The 13954-nt window shown below is 44.4% G+C and overlaps 1 protein-coding gene across 3 annotated transcripts; it reads left to right on the top strand.

Moving 5' to 3' along the window:
- Positions 1-7432: 7432 nt before the first annotated feature.
- On the top strand, positions 7433-13658 carry LOC123165319 (membrane protein of ER body 2). 3 transcript variants are annotated; one of them, XM_044582945.1, is made up of 11 exons: positions 7434-8108; positions 9724-9876; positions 10087-10662; positions 10752-10922; positions 11116-11268; positions 11360-11623; positions 11948-12043; positions 12135-12233; positions 12391-12612; positions 12730-12791; positions 12918-13658. In XM_044582945.1, exons 1-11 carry the CDS (start codon positions 7763-7765, stop codon positions 13389-13391), a joined length of 2616 nt encoding a protein of 871 aa, XP_044438880.1. In that variant the 5' UTR covers positions 7434-7762; the 3' UTR covers positions 13392-13658. The 3 variants fall into 3 exon arrangements, with proteins under 3 accessions (XP_044438881.1, XP_044438880.1, XP_044438882.1); XM_044582946.1 differs by lacking the exon at positions 12135-12233 and having other exon boundaries at positions 7433-8108; XM_044582947.1 differs by lacking the exon at positions 9724-9876 and having other exon boundaries at positions 7436-8108.
- The last annotated feature ends 296 nt before the right edge of the window (positions 13659-13954 follow it).

Genomic DNA, 13954 nt, shown 5'->3' with positions numbered 1-13954 from the left:
TGGTGAACATCACTATGTTGATCATATCTACCATATGATTCACGCTCGACCTTTCGGTCTCAGTGTTCTGAGGCCATATCTGCATATGCTACGCTCGTCAAGTTTAACCCGAGTATTCTGCGTGTGCAAAACTGGCTTGCACCCGTTGTATGTGAACGTAGAGCTTATCACACCCGATCATCACGTGGTGTCTCGGCATGACGAACTTTCGCAACGGTGCATACTCAGGGAGAACACTTGTACCTTGAAATTTAGTGAGAGATCATCTTATAATGCTACCGCCGAACTAAGCAAAACAAGATGCATAAAGGATAAACATCACATGCAATCAATATAAGTGATATGATATGGCCATCATCATCTTGTGCCTTTGATCTTCATCTCCAAACCACCGTCATGATCACCATCGTCACCGGCGCGACACCTTGATCTCCATTGTGGCATCGTTGTCGTCTCGCCAACTATCGCTTCTACGACTATCGCTACCGCTTAGTGATAAAGTAAAAACAATTACAGGGCGATTGCATTGCATACAATAAAGCGACAACCATATGGCTCCTGTCAGTTGTCGATAACTCTGTTACAAAACATGGTCATCTCATACAATAAAATTTAGCATCATGCCTTGACCATATCACATCACAACATGCCCTGCAAAAACAAGTTTGATGTCCTCTACTTTGTTGTTGCAAGTTTTACGTGGCTGCTACGGGCTGAGCAAGAACCGTTCTTACCTACGAATCAAAACCACAACGATTTTTTGTCAAGTGTGCTATTTTAACCTTCAACAAGGACTGGGCGTAGTCATACTCGATTCAACTAAAGTTGGAGAAACTGACACCCGTCAGCCACCTGTGTGCAAAGCACGTCGGTAGAACCAGTCTTGCGTATGCGTACGCGTAATGTCGGTCCGGGCCGCTTCATCCAATAATACCGCCGAATGAAAGTATGACATGCTGGTAAGTAGTATGACTATTATCGCCCACAACTCTTTGTGTTCTACTCGTGCATATAACATCTACGCATAGACCTGACTCTGATATCACTGTTGAGGAACGCAGTATTTCAATTTTTTTCCTACGCACACGCAAGATCCATCTAGGTGATGCATAGCAACGAGCGGGAGAGTGTGCCTACGTACACTCGTAGACCGAAAGCGGAAGCGTTAAGTAACGCGGTTGATGTAGTCGAACGTCTTCGCGATCCAACCAATCAAGTATCGAACGCACGGCACCTCCGCGATCTGCACACGTTCAGCTCGGTGACGTCCCTCGTACTCTTGATCCAGCCGAGGCCGAGGGAGAGTTTCGTCAGCATGACGGCATGGTGACGGTGATGATGAAGTTACCGACGCATGGTTCGCTTAAGCACTACAACGATATGACCGAGGTGGAATCTGTGGAGGGGGGCACCGCACACGGCTAAGACAACTGTCAACTTGTGTGTTCTAGGGTGCCCCCTGCCCCCGTATATAAAGGAGCAAGGGGGAGGCCGGTCGGCCCTATAGGCGCGCCAAGGGGGGAGGAATCCTCCTCCTAGTAGGAGTAGGATTCCTCCTTTAATTTCCTAGTCCTACTAGTATGGGGAAGTAAGGAGAGGGGGAGGGAGAGGGAAAGAGGGGCCGCGCTCCCTCCCCTAGTCCAATTCGGACTCCCTTGGGGGGGGCGCCACCTCCTCACTGCTGCCCTCTCTCTCTCCCCTAAAGCCCACTAAGGGCCCAATAACTTCCCGGGGGGTTCCGGTAACCCTCCGGCACTTCGGTTTTATCTGAAACCTCCTGGAACACTTCCGCTGTCCGAATAACATGGTCCAGTATATCAATCTTTATGTCTCGACCATTTCGAGACTCCTCGTCATGTCCGTGATCACATCCGGGACTCCGAACTACCTTCGGTACATCAAAACACATAAACTCATAATACCGGTCGACATAGAAAGTTAAGCGTTCGGACCCTGCGGGTTCGAGAACTATTTAGACATGACCAAGACTCATCTCCGGTCAATAACCAATAGCGGAACCTGGATGCTCATATTGGCTCCCACATATTCTACGGAGATCTTTATCGGTCAAACCGCATAACAATATACGTTGTTCCCTTTGTCATCGGTATGTTACTTGCCCGAGATTCGATCGTCGGTATCTTAATACCTAGTTAAATCTCGTTACCGGCAAATCTCTTTACTCGTTCCGTAATGCATCATCCCGTAACTAACTCATTACTCACATTGCTTGCAAGGCTTACAGTGATGTGCATTACCGAGAGGGCCCAGAGATACCTCTCCGACAATCGGAGTGACAAATCCTAATCTCGATCTATGCCAACTTAACAAACACGATCGGAGACACCTGTAGAGCATCTTTATAATCACCCAGTTACGTTGTGACGTTTGATAGCCCACAAAGTGTTCCTCCCGTATTCGGGAGTTGCATAATCTCATAGTCATAGGAACATGTATAAGTCATGAAGAAAGCAATAGCAACATACTAAACGATCAAGTGCTAAGCTAACGGAATGGGTCAAGTCAATCACATCATTCTCTAATGATGTGATCCCGTTAATCAAATGACAACTCATGTCTATGGCTAGGAAACTTAACCATCTTTGATTCAACGAGCTAGTCAAATAGAGGCATACTAGTGACACTCTGTTTGTCTATGTATTCACACATGTACTAAGTTTCCGGTTAATACAATTCGAGCATGAATAATAAACATTTATCATGATATAAGGATATATAAATAACAACTTTATTATTACCTCTAGGGCATATTTCCTTCAATAGCACACAAGATGTTCCTCTGGTATTCGGGAGTTGCATAATCTCATAGTCAAAGGAATATGTATAAGTCATGAAGAAAGCAATAGCAATAAAAACTTATCAATCATTATGCTAAGCTAACGGTTGGGTCTTGTCCATCACACATTCTCCTAATGATGTGATCCCGTTCACCAAATGACAACACATGTCTATGGTTAGGAAACTTAACCATCTTTGATTAACGAGCTAGTCAAGTAGAGGCATACTAGGGACACTTTGTTTTGTCTATGTATTCACACATGTATCAATTTTCCGGTTAATACAATTCTAGCATCAATAATAAACATTTATCATGATATAAGGAAATATAAAATAACAACTTTATTATTGTCTCTAGGGCATATTTCCTTCACGTTGTCCTCGGCGCGGGTGGCTGAGTTTTGGTGCAGAGCTTCATTTGTCTCCACATGACCTCTATGGTGTGGGTTGGGTAGATGCTCGTCTATGGTGTAGTCAGAGTCGTTTGCTTGGAGATTAGGGATGGTGATGACGCCGCTTGAGAAGAAGTGATGACGATGACACTCATGTGTGCTAGCTCGACGAGGCCCTCTTCTGAGAGGGTTGTACAGGGTATACTATGTGTGCCGCTCAGCGGATTGTGACGGTTTTCATCTAGTTTTTCGTCAATTAACTGGGCAATTCTCTTCTGCTTAATTAATGGACGAGGCAAATCTTTTGCCTCTGTTTCATAAAAAAATCAACTCTTGCCTCTTCGCCAGTCCAACGTGTTCGCACACACATATAAGATCTTGCTCAGTCTGGCAACACATCAACATATAAGGCCCTACCAGTCCAATTGGTTAACTGCATTTTAAATACCAGCTAATCTCTCTCATTCTATATACGCCAATCAAACCAAATTCGTTTTCATTCTATTAATTTAATGAGATTAATCAGCGTAGAATTAGAATTCACAATCAGCAACCAAATCGTTGACAAGCCTGACAGAAAGATACCCGATCTGATAAACAACATTAGCATCCGAATGATCTAACATACAATTTTGTCTGAACAGCTCAAAGCAACAGGACAAACACCTGTAGTATATCTACGACGTGCAACCGCATAGTAGCTGAATTTCAACCAATGAATTAATTAACTCCACGGCATGGCAACCATCGTTTTCTAGCTAGCATACTGGCTAAGGGAAAACAAGTTTTTTTCTTGCAACTTATAATAACTCTTCTATTTGGAGAGATACATAATAGAAATGCTGGCGATTTACCATGCCTCAGCACATGTCACTTTCTCTTACTCTCCAAGTTCTCTAGCTGCTCATATCTTTTGTTTACAAGAAAAAACCAAGTTGATCATTGGTGATCAGTCTTCTTACACGCGATAACAACTCACAGGCTTAGCTGTAAACCATGTAAAATCTTCTCTAGAAGAATTTATACCAATGTTCAGCTTCCATTTATTTAAAGAAAATAATGTTTTATATGAACCAGCAATCGATTTTGTTTCTAAGGAGACTCTTAATTACGTTGAGAAAAGACCGAGACGAGTCCATATATACGTAGTGTCACGCCAATCTTGTGATGAAAACTGTAGCAAGTAGGGTCTTGTTCACATGATGGTCTTTCAACTCATCAACCATATGTACTCACTTGAGTTACGGTTCATACCTGGAGACGGAGACAGTGAGGACCATATAGAGAATGATACAGTACAGTACTCCAGTTCAGCCCTACTCTACTATTTGCAAGAAGCAAAGTGCGTTTGATTTCCAGTCAAGCACGTGCTCCCACTATGTCACCTGAATTTCAAAAGAAGAAAAAGAGAATAGGAAAAGAAATAAGCATGCGATCTCACTGTCAGAGCTGTGTCATCTCACTGACATCATAAAAGAGTGATTTCTTTTAAGGACTAATTGACAAAGCAATAAATTAATAATGGTTGGTGGTTGCTGGTTGGCTCTTCATTCAGTTCAGTTCATCTAATCGTGTTATCATGTCCCTCCCGTACTTATAAAAGCAGGAGGAGGGCAGCACATGTGATAGATCGGACAGGTGGGCCAGGCTGTGTATGTAGGGTGGCCATCATGTACTTGCTTCCGGGCAACAGCAATATCTGGCCTCACATGATACACGATCTTCTCCTCTCTCGTCATCCAAAGTCAAGCCGAAATATATTCCTACTTTGACAGCAGCCATTTGGTTAATGTTGGATTGAGCTTTGGGTTGTTTGCGTGTTTCGTTGGGGAATAAATAGTGGCAAATTCTGTTGGGGTTGTGCCCACATTAATTAATTGGTTGATTAATTATCATACTCACCAGTAATATTGATTAATTAGTTATTACACTTGGTCAGGCAAGCGTGTTCACACGAACACCACACACATAATAAAGGCCCCGTTTGGTTCATAAGTCATAGGACTTTTTCTAGTCCCAACTAAAAAGTCTCTAGTCCCTAAAAAGTCCCTCCCTGTTTGTTTTCAAGGACTAAAAAGTCCCTAGTCCCTCCCTAGAGGTTATTAAATGACCATGTTACCCCTAATATACAGAAAAATAATAACCAAACAACACCATGGGGCTGCGGGGCAATAGGTGCAGGGTGGGGCATTGTTGGAAAAGTCCCAAAAAGACTCTCCTTGAGAGTCTTCTTCATTTAGTCCCAAAAAGCAACTTTTAGTCCCTAGTAGTCCCTCCTGATTGGTTAAAAAGTTTCTAAAAAAGACTTTTTCTAGTCCTTACACCAAAAAGTCCCTGGAAACAAACACCCCCAAAATCTCTTTGGTTTGATCACCCATGTCTCATCAAAAGTCACTTTCTCTCACTCTTCAGCTATCCAGCTCCTATCCTCAAAAAAAAAAAGCTATCCAGCTCCTCCTCCTACTACTAATCTTCCTACACGACGACAACTCACGGGTTTAGTGATTCAAAAAAAAAACTCACGGGTTTAGTTGTACCGCACATCCCCATTCTAACAGACAGGTTTAAGAAAAATATATAAAAAATTGTGCAAGTGTTGTTTATTTAGTTTTTCTTTCAAATTCATATATTTTTACGAATGTGTAGCATATTATTATTTAAACAGACTCAGGAAGAGAAGACCGAGGCCATTCGGAATATATATTCAGCCATATGTATGTATTCCTCCAATATTCTGAAGCTGTGGCCAGCATGGGCCTACATTTGTTCAGATGACAATGTCAAAATTTTCTCAACCATATCTTCAGCTATGTTCAGACTACGAGACAGCGAGGAACATAGACACGCGTAGTTTGAGAAAGAAAGAAAATATATAAAAAGTAGAAATGTATATTTTTCCTCTTTTTGTGAGAAAATATGCACTTTTTAATCACGACGCTAATCATAAAAGTACACTAGAAATACAAAGCACCCCAGACATAATGAAAGTAATATCGAGGTCCCTGGACCATTGAGCGACCACTGCCGCTGCCAGTACAAGCCGCCAAAGCGCCGCATTTATTTAAAGCTAAAAGCATATCAGATCAGCGTGAAAAAGAACAAAAATGGCACGTCGCTTGATTCACCAAGATTTTTATTTCTTATGCGGATAATAATGGTATGTTAGAATTCGAACATTGCTCAGTTCACTAAACTTTTCGGAGATCGCATGCAATTACTAATTCATGATCTGGCATATACAAAATGAAAACTTCATTCTTGATTCTACGAGGATTTTTATGAAAGCGTTTCATTTGCTTGTCTTTAATGGAAGTTTCATTTCCCAGAATGTATCCTAATTTTTGGCCTAATTCTTCTTCCGATGATCGATTCAACCTCTGATAAAAAAGATAGGAGAAAAAAAAAGCTTATGATAAGCATCTATTGGAGTGGCCTTGCCTTACTTAAGGATGTTTATTAAAAAAAACCTCGTGGAACCACCCCCATACCGGAGCCGACCCGACCTTGTTGATGACAGCTGAGAAGTCTTCGTGCATAAGTGCCCCAGAGCAACAGTCGTCGTCATTGAACCCTTAAATCGATCTAAAGAGCCTGACACCAAAACTCGTTGTTGCGTATGCACGACAAGAAACTCTAACCTTGACGCCTCGAGGTGCTGCCAAGAACCTATGCCGGAGCTCCGTCTAATCCGCCCTGACAGAAGAACGTAAGAAGATCAGAGCCTAGAAGACCGACTCGAAGAAGCACCGACATCCATCCGAACGCTGCGCCTGCGAGGACTAAAACCTTAACATATCTGCTAGCTAGGGCCGACACATCAAGATTTTTTCCTCTCCACCCTTGTCCGCCGGAGCGGCGGCCAGAGTGGAGGCAAATCCACGGTCTCGCGGGCGAAGATCGAAGCGAGGAAGGCTTTGCCCTAATCGCCTTGCAAGAGGGAAAGAAAATCGTGATAGATGGGCTCTAGGAAAATCTATGTTATCCTCATTGCGGCCATGAATGACAAGGAACAAAATCAAATACTAGTGAGAACACACCAAACCCAAGTGGTTGGTGGTTACTGGCTGCCCTTGCATTCATCAAGAAAACTTTAGCACCACTGTACTCTAGCATTATCCTGCCTGTCATGATCTTCACCTGTAGGCCGACAGGTGGGCCATGCTGTAGGTAGTTCCCAATCAATGCGCTTGTGTTATCATCTCATCAGCAGCAATGTACTGAGTCACATCACATGATAAACGACGGAGGATCCCAAACCCAAAGTCAAAGGCGCTCTCCTCGCCCGCGGCCATCTCCAGCTCTGACGGCGACGCCGTCGATCGATCTCTTCACCCGCATTAATTTAATGGCGATAAGAAGCACAAGCAGCTTCTTCCCCACACGGCCACACCCCCAGACATGGTCGCTGCTGTCTAGAGATTGAGGCTCTGCCAACGCCGGTACTACAAAATCCCATCCCCATTCTTTGGGGGCGGGGCAGAGTGAGAGGCAGGCAGGGGAGTAAGAAGACCAAGAAACAGAGGAGCTTTCTTGGCTCTTGCCTAGCCTAGCTGCGGGGGAGGAAGGGGGCCATGGAGGTGGTGGCGGAGGCCGGCGCGCAGCAGCCGTGGGACCAGTTCAAGGAGGAAGTGGAGATCATGGAGGAGCAAAACGGCGGCGGCGGCGCTGATGCGGTGGAGGAGCTGCTGACCAGGGAGATCAGGAGGAGGCTGGACCACGCCCACGGCAGCAGCAATGGCGACGGCAACCACCACGCCAGTGGCGGAGACGAGGAAGAAGAAGACGACGCCAGTGGCGGAGACGAGGAGGACCACGCCAATGGCGGGGGAGAAGAAGAAGCGGTGGTGGAGGAGGAGGAGGTCAAGGTCGAGGAGCAGCAGCAGCGGCACAAGAGCATCGTCTTCGATCCAGCCAAAGGTGAGAGCTCTGCTCTGCTCTGCTTCTCCATCTGCTCTCTCTCATCCCCTTCCTTCAAGGCAGCTCCACTGTCCCTGTTCGGGGTGGGTGAACTGGTCCTCTGCTTAGTTAATTTTTCCTCATGGGAGGAAGAGCAAGATAAGGATGAACTATAATTCTGATTGATTGATTGATTGATAGATAGATGGAGGCTGTTCCCCTTCCTTGCTGGATGGGGGCTGCAATCTGCATCATTATTTTTCAGAGGATAAACTGAAAAATCATCCTGTTGCATTATATGCTCTGCTTCCAACTTTTTCTGTCCATTTCTGGCAAGCAAGCAATAGTCTTTTAGTGAAATATGTGGGGGCATTTTTTTTAAGAAAAAGTGGGGACTTCACCCCTACTGTTTCTGTCTGTCCCCTCAGTTCTGCCTGGGATGCAGAGGCTATATCATTGCCTTCCTTCAGTGTTCTAGAACTAGAAGAATCAAACAAGAGAAAAAGGACACCAGTAGCAGATGGTATGTACTGTAAGGATCAAAGGAGGGTAGGGCACAGATAATGATGGATGGCAACACCCCCTGAAAAATCTTGGTTTGATTTGGCTACAGGATGCAACTACAGACCCCTCGCAGTCAAATTAAATGGGAGCACATTGCTCCTGACCACAACCCCAATGTGTAGCATTCAGTGCTAGATATGACTATGACTTTAGTCGGCACATAGTTGAGTACTTGAGTTAGGAACTAGAGAGTTCTGTTTTCTTTGATTAAAAACCCAGTTTCTCTCCTTGTGGAAGTAAAACTAGCTCTGTATTCGTTTACTGAAGGATTCTGGAAGTGTCAGCACTGCGATTGGATGTACCGCTTGGGTATTCCGTGTGGAGATGGTACCGTAGATCATTTTCATATTGTTTCGCCGCCAAAATCGAATAGAATTCCATACTGTTTCTTCAGAAACGATCGTTTTCTGAATTATTCTCTGCAGGAGAGAACTCCTGTTGCATTTCAGGCCCTACTTGCAACTTCTCTTCTGTCCATTTCTGGAATCTTCTTTAAAAATAACCCATGTGTGCTGGGAAAACTAATTTGTTATCTTGTCTTGTTTCTAGTACTCTGGATGAAAAATGTGCAAAATTTACTGCTGTTGTTTCTGTTCCCTTGGTTTTACCTGGGGATCAGATGCAGTGATTATATTGCCTTCGGTACTCTGGAGATTTTCTTGTTCTTTAGAAATCAGAAGAAAAAAGGACATAATACCTGACATGGGAAACACATGCTAACTTGCTAAGGATCACATGGTGGGTAGGGCACTGATGGTGATTGGTACCAACATCCCCTGCCTGCCCACCCTTGCTTTGATTGGGTGACTTACAGATCACTATCATCTAAACTAGCCCTCTCCCACTCAAAACTACCTAGGAAACATTTTGCTGACCGCTAAAAAAAACAATGATAGGTATACCCTCCCAGCGTGGATTATGACAGTGACTCCTTGAGGCAAAAGTTTTTCTTACAAGTTACCAGTCATCATTGAGTTGTGAACTAGAAGCCTCTGCTTTCTTCCATTAGACTTGGACACCAGTTCTCTCTTAATTTGTATAGTAAAATTAGCTTTCTATTGCTTCACTGAAGGGCTATGGAAGTGCCGGCACTGCGATTGGACGTACCGCTTGGCTAGTCCTTGCGAAGATGGTATCCTGAACCATCAGGGCTATCGCCACCAGATCGAATGGAATCCCAAATCGTTAGTTCACAAAGAACCGTTTTACGGTTCGCTGAACAGAGGTCAGTATCAAGGCCAAACAATATGGCGATAAGAAAAAATTAGGACAGCAGTTATTAGCTTCAGTTTACCTAGCAAACTTGCCAGTCTGGCTTGGTTTCTTTGCGCTTCTTGTCATATTTTTCAAAGTTCTTGCTGCAAAAAATAAATAAATAAAGTTGCTTCACAGCGTTGGAGTCAGTACTGATATCGCTCTTTTTTGCTTTTTCCAGTCCCAGATATCATTACTGAAGTAAGTGCCAGATATCTGGTCACGGGAACGATGCGATCTGGTGCTGAAAAGGAAGACTCAAATGGGACTTTGACTCCAAAACGCAAAGGGCTTGAAGCACATGAAAATGGCAATGGTGAAATTAATCATGGTCCAAGCAACGGCAAGTTAGAAAATGGATCGCACTCGAATGGTTCACATCAGGTCCCCAACGACGGTGAACCTAAGATGGAATACATGTTTGAAATCAACAAGACTGAAATTTATCCAACTGAAGTTGACAAGGACGGACATGTCACCGAGGCTCAACCGAAGGTCGAAGAGTACGACCTCGAGAAGATTTTGGATCAGCAAGAAACTTATGAACTGTTCTGTCCCAACTGCACCTCGTGCATAACCCGGAGGGTCATCCTGAAGAAGAGGAAAAGGACAGTAAGAACAACACCCACCGATGAACCGTCAAAGAGACCGTATATTGAAGGACAGGTGCCTCCTGTTACTTTGCCTGATAGGGTTGAGGAAGAATCACCGGACGTATTCAGATGTTTGTCATGCTTCTCCTTCTTCATTCCAACAGGTATCAGTAACATTCCTAATTCAGTTTTATTGCTTTAATATTTTGTTGCAAATGGGACTGCCTTAACTTTATATTGTTCTTGTCACCAGGATGCAGTTTCAACATATTCCGCATATTTGGGAGGAGAGGTGTGGACGGACAACCTGATGTTCTGCCTCCTCCTGCATCAGAGGACACGCCTCCTCGCTCTGAAAATTGCACAAGCTGGCTTCTGTCTTGTTTCCAGACAGGAGATAGCCCATACCAACCTCATCCTGCTGGTATGCTTGTAACCTACTCCCTCCGTTCCAAAATAGATGACTCAACTTTATACTAACCTTAATACAAAATTAGTACAAAGTTGGGTCATCTATTTTGGAACGGAGGGAGTACCTATGTTCTGCAGACCAACTTAAAGGAAGAAATATGCATAGATATTCCACTTCATCAGCTGAACAATTCAACATATTGCAGATCCAATGACGGTGCCACTGCTGCCCGGGAACACAACCACAGTAACTGAATCTCAATCTAGCACATCACATGTTTATCATAGTCAAGGCACAGTTGTAAAACCAGAGCATCCGACAGTCGAATCACCTTCGGAGAACCAAGCTGATCCTGCAGGTATGTAACGTGTGTTGAAAAATATTATGCATCTCCGTTGATGAGCTTGCAATTGATGCTTAACGTGAGTTGAACGTTGAACATATTGCAGATTCACCAAGGACTCCATCGTTACCTGGTATGGCGACTCCCGGTGGTGTAACCACAACGACAACTGAAACCAACGAATCACATGTTCAGCATAGTCATGGCACACAGCAGTTGACAGTTGACTCATCTTCCCAACATCAGAAAACCACCACTACAGTTGAAGACAACGAGACTACAACTACAGTCACATCAGAAAAGAATACCACATCTTCTAAAAGCACAACAGGAGCACCTAGCGCATCACCTCAAACATCATCCTCTACAGGTACTACCGGGAATCATATTTATATTTGCAACTTAGTGATCATCAGTTAGCAAGACCATAAAACAACAGTTTTTTTTTGAAATAATGGCGAAGGCACCACATTCGTTTGACATCTGTACTTGCAAATTCTGAAATTTTGTTGAAACACTAAATATGCCAAAAAATTGCTAGTATATAGTTTCATAGAGTATAGCAACCAGGTAAGAGATCAGAAAGCTATACACATAACTTACCCATACTTTAACTACTGCATCATATTTTATTTAGGATCAGTATGCCAAAGTATTGGACTAGAGTAACAGACAATAGAAACATCACATGCAGAATATTTCAAGCAAGACGTATCCGAAGTGGTGACCGGTAAAATGCCTTCTGGTGGAGCTATCATGGATCCAACTCACCCCCAAATTAGCTACAAAGGTATGTCTGATTAAGTGATCAGCATGCGTGCATGAGCTATGTACTGTTTATTCAGAGGTGCAGCCTGACAGTAGTAACTTCATTTCCTCAGATACTCACGGAACTTCAGAGAATAGCTCATTTCCCAGCTATGCAATTCACACACCAGACTTCAAGTTCGATAGCCCCATTGCGACAAATGTCACACAAGGTGTGGGGTATTTTCCTTTTAGATTTGTAATTATTCCACACTGCCTATCATCGTAACGTTACGTACTGAACAAACAAATCTCTGAGAGCAACCAACTCTGCGAAACTTGCTGCCTCTCTTTTGTATCTGACCGCCAAGTTGTTTCCCCCTGTACCAGGTTTCACCCCGAGGGGCGATATACCAACTTCGTCGAATCCTCAACCAGCAAACCCAGATCATGTTGTGGTGCCAGTCTTGGGAGGTGTGAATCAGGTTGCTCCTAGACAGCAACAGAGGGATGATTGGGATATACTGAAAGCGATAGTGTATGGAGGCTTAGTGGAGTCAGTCACCAGCCTCTCCGTTGTTTCGGCAGCAGCGTCAAGCGGCGCCAAAACATGTCAGTTACTATCCTCTTGCTACCACATGCTTGCTTGTATTAATTAATGACACTATTTTTACACTGATATGTTACATTGTTTCATCAAATGAAATTATGTTCTTCTCTTGCCTGCAGTGGACATATTCATCCTGGGAATAGCCAACCTTATTGGAGGCCTTCCTCTCATTTTCCACAATGTAACAAGTTCTCTCTCTCTGGCTGAATTTCACTCTGTTCTTACTGATCACTACAGAAAAAGACTTGACACACCGAGCTTCATCGAAATGCTAACATGTCCTTGATTTGCTCGACGATAATAACAGATCGCTGATCTGAGAGACATCCGAGACGTGGACGGGAACGACGAGCAGGTCGGCCACTACTGGCTGCAGCTCGGGAAGCGGTCGAAAGCCCGGCTCCACATGGTCATGGCCCTGCTCTCATACATGGTGTTCGGGCTGCTCCCGCCGGTCCTCTACGGGTTGTCGTTCCGCGAGAGCAACGACCGGGAGAACAAGATGATGGCGGTCGCTGGTGCTTCGCTCGCCTGCATCGCTCTGCTGGCGCTCGGAAAGGCACACGTCCACACCAGGACCTACTTCAAGACCCTCATGTACTACCTGATGATCGCCGTGAGCTCATCGGGTCTGTCGTACGTCGCCGGCGTGCTGATCACGCGGCTACTGGTGCAGTACGGAATCATTGAGCAAGGCGGCTCGGCTCGTGCTCCTCCCGGGCTGTCGTCGCGGTTCGCTTATGCTGCTGGTGCAGAGTCGTCTGCATGGGCCTCATTCTGAAAAGTCTGAAGTTCCTTGGAGCACGTCCTGGTGGTATAAAAAGGGAAGAAATGAGCGAGCTCGAGAGAAAGTGCCTGCAACTGCACGAAGAAACATCTGAAGGCTCTTTGAGTTGCTGCTACCTGCTAGCTGTTTTGTTGTAGTTTTGGTGTACACTTGAAGCTTTGATGCTTCTCATGGTACTCTGGTGATCTTTGTCAGCATGTTTTTGAGCAGGAAGAACAAGAAGTTCAGTGTCACATACTCTGAAAATATGCCATGTTTTAACTCACCTGTTCTTGATGAAGCAAAACATGAGAAAAATACGGGGGTCTACGGCCCTGGACGCCCACCGCACCAGTTAAAATCGGGGGTTTTGATACATTTTCCGTCAAAACTAATGGGTTGGTAACTTTGTTGCTACTTGCTGTTGGTATCATTCGGAATTTCGGATGATGGGCTCTACTCCTGCTACAGGTGCTTAGAAACGGGTCGATCGAGTCCTCGCTAGTCAGAGATAAACACAACTGTCCGTTGTTGTGCTTTCGCTGCTGCAGTGTGAGCAGGTTGAACAAGGGACAGAC

This window comes from Triticum aestivum, chromosome 7D, assembly GCF_018294505.1.
Source record: "Triticum aestivum cultivar Chinese Spring chromosome 7D, IWGSC CS RefSeq v2.1, whole genome shotgun sequence".
Taxonomy (NCBI): Eukaryota; Viridiplantae; Streptophyta; class Magnoliopsida; order Poales; family Poaceae; genus Triticum; species Triticum aestivum.
This window is presented reverse-complemented; position numbering and strand designations above follow the sequence as displayed.